General features: G+C 43.3%; 1 protein-coding gene across 5 annotated transcripts in view; it reads left to right on the top strand.

Moving 5' to 3' along the window:
• Nucleotides 1-5,949, top strand: part of LOC123137839 (histone acetyltransferase MCC1) — a 10,187-nt gene continuing 4,238 nt past the window's right edge. For 2 of the 5 annotated variants that reach the window (XM_044557685.1, XM_044557684.1), the window contains exons 1-5: nt 1-348; nt 493-637; nt 719-818; nt 901-1,129; nt 1,734-1,805. In XM_044557685.1, coding sequence (XP_044413620.1) covers nt 242-348; nt 493-637; nt 719-818; nt 901-1,129; nt 1,734-1,805 — 653 coding nt within the window. In that variant the 5' untranslated portion in view covers nt 1-241. Of the gene's footprint in view, nt 412-492; nt 638-718; nt 819-900; nt 1,130-1,733; nt 1,806-5,949 lie in introns of all 5 variants that reach the window. The other 3 variants (XM_044557688.1, XM_044557687.1, XM_044557686.1) reach the window with 2 other exon arrangements.

Here is a 5,949-nt window from a genome sequence, read left to right as displayed (position 1 = left end):
GTCCTCCTGTCTATTCTTCCTCCCCGTTCCATCCTTTCCTCGCGATCGACCTCTAGCGCCGCGCCGCGTCCTTCCCCTCTTTCCTCGCGCCGCGGCCATCGAACCCGCTGCGATTCGCCGTGGCAAGCTCGACGCGCGCCGACGCGGCGGCACTCCTCGACCCCAGGGAGCCTTTCCCCCCTGCACCACCCGCCCTCCTGGCAAATAACCTGGTGGATACTCGTCGTCATCGGAGCTTCTCATGTTGGACCCAAGATCCGAAATCTACCCCACCATAGAGTATCGCCCCATCCAGCCCTCCGACCTCGAGGTTCTTGAGAAGATTCATCTCTCGCTGTTTCCTATAAGGTAACTGCACAAGTGGATGCTTCTACGATGTTCTTGCTTGCACTGTTATTACATCACTTGCAGGTATACTAATAGAATTTGTTGCGGCCTATCGACGATTTCCCCACTATTGGTCCATTTAACACAATTCGCTTTTTGCTCTAGGTACGAGAGAGAGTTCTTCTTGAACGTTGTCAATGGTAATGGTGTCATTTCGTGGGGTGCTGTGGACACTAGCAGATCGGATGAAGGCAGGGATGAGCTGATAGGCTTTGTGACCACGAGGATGATTGCAGCAAAAGATAGCGAGGTACAAACAATACGTAGGATCTCCTGAAAAATCCTTGGTCTTAATAGTGAGCTCAGTGGAGCTAATTGTCTGAATTTGCAGATCGAGGATTTATTTAGATATAACAACTCGCACAAATATCTAACACTTCTTTATATCCTGACGCTTGGTGTAGTGGATAGCTACAGAAACCTCGGCATAGGTTGTTTCCCTGTTTCCTCATCTTAGCTTCACAGTTTGTTAATGGTGATTCAGTTGATCCTCACACGAATTCTCACTTGCAGCTTCTTCGCTTGTTCGAGAGGTGATTAAACATGCTGCAAGTGTATCAAATTGCAGGGGTGTTTATTTACATGTCATCTCATATAACCAGCCTGCAATTAACTTTTACAAGAAGATGCTATTTAAGCTAGTCAGAAGACTTCCGATGTTCTACTACATAAGAGGGCAGCATTATGACTCATACTTGTTTGTGTATTATGTCAATGGGGGGCGTACGCCTTGTTCACCACTGTAAGTATCCATGTTTGCTTATTCTGGTAAATTGTGCTAGTCCATATTTACTACTTATCCACGGTCATGTTTTGATTTGATTTTGTATCCGCAAAGCTTAGTTTCTTGTTAGGATAATATGCAAACTTGACTGTCTGTCCCATGAAGTCTTTCTAGTTTGTTGCGACCAATTGTGGGAACTTTGTAGTGTGCTTTGTTTTGTTGATGGCTGTTCATCTATTGATTTCTGATCTGATCCTATCCATGGACACATACAAACCTGAACTTATCCACATGAGAGAGCCTGTAGGTGTTGTACCTCTTCCAAGGAATTTCCTTTTCAAAATCCAGTGTATTTGTCCCTATAATTTGGTGTACAATTTTCATCATTGCATGTTTCATTATAGCATGCACAGTTTTTTTAATGGGTTGCTGCAAGCCTGCAATAAGAATTTGATGCTACTATTCTTGTATGTGTACACAACCAAGTTCTTTATACGCTTTGCATAGATCATGTTCAATCTAAACAAAACAGCAACACATAAACCTTGTATGTTTGTATCCTAATGTGTCAATGCCTTCTTATTGAGGAATGAACTGAGGAGATAACATTAATTCTTTTCAGCTTAAACTCGCATATTGGACTTTTGCCTCCTTCTGCAACTTTTGGTGTTGCCTCTCGTGAATACATTATTAGGTACATCCTGAAGTTCTGGGTTATTTGAAGGGAATGAACTCTTGGTGGTAGCCTTCCATTATTGTCTTCGGGCATTTCAAATGGGTGGCATGAAACATGACATAAGTCTTTGTCAAATACTACCTAGTATATAACATGCAACGCTACATCTTAAAAACTTAAAACTAGCTAACTATATAGTTTATTTAAGCTCGCACCCAACTCCCAGCAATCTTGTATATCTTAACATGCAAGAATTTTCTTTGGAGAGCAGCATAGACTGTTCGACAATAGTTGCCTAGTTGGTACCTGTTAGCTCTAAGAGGCATCAATTTGGATGCAATTGTTTGAATATAAGGTCCTCAAAACCCTCAACACACAACTGGAGCTTCTTAATAATTAGTTAAAATAAAACAAGATTCTTGAGTGCATGGTGCTTACATATAATGTGTCAGTTTTAAATTAGTACTCCCTCCGTTCCAAATTACTCGTCGCTGAAATGGATGTATCTAGAACTAAAATGCATCTAGATACATCCATACGTGCGACAAGTAATTCGGAACGGAGGGAGTACATGTCATGTCTTGACACCTTAATAGGTGATTGCAACCTTGGTCAGTCAGGTGAGGTGACAACTGTCCTTCCTTGCCCCATGTTTTTTAGAGAAAAAGAGATAGCTCGACTTTATAGATAAAGCCAACCAAGCAGTTCACAACAGCATAAGTTACCGCAGTCGCACCAGCAAATAAAGTATGGGTTGCACAGCAACCAAAACAAGCACATAATCGGCACGCAGACCAACAACCTACAGCCTATAGAAGCCAGATAGAAGATCACAGGCGCTACACCAACTACGTCGCCGGAGCCTGCACTCTTGGAGATAAGGAAATCGCAGTAGCTCGAACCCAAGAGATCAGCAGCTCTGTAGCGTCGATGTCACAAGATTTAACCAGCGGCTTCCACTGCTGCATCAGATTCAGAGATTTGAAGATAGTATCAGCAGGTTTAGAAGGAAAAACATGCTCGATAGTAAATTTGTTCCTAGTTGTTCATAGACCCCAGCTAACAGCAGCAAAACCAAACCAAAACAAACGCTTAATCTGACCAGACAAAGAATTGACTAGCAGCAAAAGCTGCTCAAAAGAAGTAGGAGCCCAACTGACACCCAGCCACGACCGGGTGCAACTCCAGATTAATGCCGCAAAGTCACAATTAAACAAAATTTGGTCGGTGTTCTCAGGTCGAGAACAAAGGGAACAAAGAGCCAAAGCCCTGCCATTCTGTTTACGAATCTGATCGACAACAGGCAACTTGCACCTAATTGCCTAACAAAGAAAGACTTTGATCTTCAACGGAATACGAGCTTAAACTTGGAAGAAGAGGAACCAGGGACCAGACGGAGATATAACGACTTAACCGAGAAATTGCCGGAGGTATGAGGCCAGGTCACCTAATCCGAGGTCTCCGAAAGCGCTGGGAAGATGGCAGCAAGGCGGTGCCAATCTTCTAACTCTTCGGCGGTGCCAATCTTCTAACTCTTCAGGAGATAGGGAACGGCGAAAACCTAGATCCCAATTATTGTTAGCAAGGTCAAAAATAGAGATGGCAGGATTACCACAAAACGAGAATAGAATTGGGAAGAGAGAGAGCATAAAGGGCCGTCCCCAAACCACCAGTCCAACCAAAAACGCATGGATTTGCCATCGCTGACCACAAATTTTACATGAGCTCGGAAGTCATCGCGCACCTTAATCAAGTCACACCAGAATTGGGAGCCATTTGAAGCAGAAGCAAACGGAGGACTAGATAGGGGAAAATATTTAGCCTTAAGAATGTCAAGCCAAAGAGTACCAGGAGAAGCTTTGAGAATACGCCACCACCACTTGATGATCAAACACTTATTCGTAATGGAGGTATTGATAATACCCAAGCCACCATGGCTTTTAGGTCTACAAATGATCTTCCACTTAACCAATCTGTATTTTTTCTTGTTATCAACCGCGTTCCAATAGAAACCACTCCGATGCTTATCAAAACCAGCATGCGTACCCTCCGGCAACCAATAGAAATCTATGAGAAACATTGGCAGGGAAGAGATGCAAGAATTAGTAAGGATTATTTTCCCAGCATTATTATTGTACCAACCACGCCAAGGCATAACCCTATTGCCCACTTTGAGCACCATGGGCGCAAAATCTTATATGAAAAGCTTCGAGGACGAGATGGGGATCCCAACATAATTAAAAGGGAAGGTGCCAAGCTTGCAGTTGAGGAGGTTAGAAACCCTCTTCGCCTCCTCCTCGGAACAACCAAGAACCAAAGCTTCACTTTTCGTGAGATTAATTTTCAGACCAGAAAGTGCTTCAAAACATAGAAGGAATTTCAGGTTTGCTATACAAAGATCAGAGTTTTCGACAAGCACAATCGTATCGTCAGCGTACTGGAGATGAGAGACACCTGAGGGAATAAGATTAGAGATAACAGGGGAGATGTGGCCAACGGACGAAGCACGACCAAGAATACAGGATACGGCGTCATCCACAAAATTGAATAGAAGTGGAGAAATAGGGTCCCCTTGTCGTAGGTCCCTACCATTGGCAAAAAAAGGACTAACGATGCCATTGACAGAAACGGCAGTGTGACCCCAGAGACCAACTCCATTATACGGTGAACATAGGCTCCGTCAAAATCTCTCGACAACAAAACATCCCTCAAAAAAGACCAAAGGACACAGTCATAAGCCTTCTCAATGTCAATCTTGAGAATAATAGTGTTCTTCGAATGTAAGTCATGGTCAACCTCATGTAAGCTGACAATACAATCCAAAATGAAACAGCCCTTAATGAAAGCAGATTGCGTCGGGGAGATCACTCGATGGGCTACAGGAGAAAGATGTGAGAAAAGACCTTTAGAGGGGAATTGAGCCAAATTATTGATGAGAGCAGTGGGTCTAAACTGGCAGATGGTGTCATCACCCTTTGCTTTCGGAATAAGAGAAAGAATAGCATAGTTGGGATGAGAAATGTCAACCGTGCCTAAGCAAAAGCCCTGAATAATGGCATAGACCAGATGTTTAAGAACATGTCAATTTTTTTAAAAAGGGAATCGAAAAACCATCATGAACTGGGGCAGAATTGGAGTTGGATGAGGCACTACCTCATCGATTTCAGAATCAGACAAAGGAATAAGTAGGCTTTCATTTTCCTCCGGTGAAATCAAGGCAGAAGGAGGCCAAAAGTTAGCTGAGATAGAGAGAGGGGAGGAAGGTTGAGCAACAAGTAAAGAAGAGAAGAAAAAAAAGGAGACATAATAAGATTAGCATCAGAAGAAGATTAGCATCAGAAGCCACCACGTCGTTGATAAAAAGCTGGACAATCGAGCACCGACGACGTCTTCCATGAGTAATAGCAAAAAGGTACTTATTAACCCACCACGTCGTCGATAACAAGCCGGACAATCAAGCACCGACGACGTCTTCCATGAGCAATAGCAAAAAGGTACTTATTAAGCGCATCGCCCTTAAGAATCCAAGAAAGATGCCGGCGTTGTTGCCAATAAACTTCTTCAGCTTTATGAATAGCGGTTAAGGTCATTTTGAGAGAATACCGATGAGACCACTAGCACTATCCAAACCAACAGAATCAGCAAGAGCATCCAAAGCTTTAATCTGGGTTGACAAGGAGTTCTTATTCCTATGAGCCTCGGCATCTCTGTTAGCTCCCTAGCCTTTCAGAAATTGAGGAAGGTGTTGAGAGAGGAAACACCAATCATCCAAAGGACCAAAGGAACGAAAGGTCGACACCAACAGAGAAGAAATTTTAGAAGAGATCAGGGGAGAAAACCCCTCCACCGAGAACCAGGAGTCAAAATGGAATCTAGAGCTTGGACGAATTGAACAAAACTCAGAGTTCAACAAAAGAGGAGTATGATCCGAACCAATATGAGAATAATCAATAAGGGAAGATCAAGGGTAAAGCGAATCCCACCTAGAACAAAGGAACACCCAATCCAGAACGCAACAAACTAGATCCAGCTAGTGATTGGACCAAGTATAACGGGCCCCAACCCACGGCAGTTCACGAAGAGCTAAATTATCGATTGAAGTCATTAAATGAATCAACACGGGAGGAGAAATTGGCGTTATTTTTATTAGCAGGAGAATGCA

The sequence above is a fragment of the Triticum aestivum genome, chromosome 6B, assembly GCF_018294505.1.
Source record: "Triticum aestivum cultivar Chinese Spring chromosome 6B, IWGSC CS RefSeq v2.1, whole genome shotgun sequence".
NCBI lineage: Eukaryota > Viridiplantae > Streptophyta > Magnoliopsida > Poales > Poaceae > Triticum > Triticum aestivum.
The sequence above is the reverse complement of the archived record's forward strand: the minus strand, read 5'-3'. Positions and strand labels throughout refer to the sequence as shown.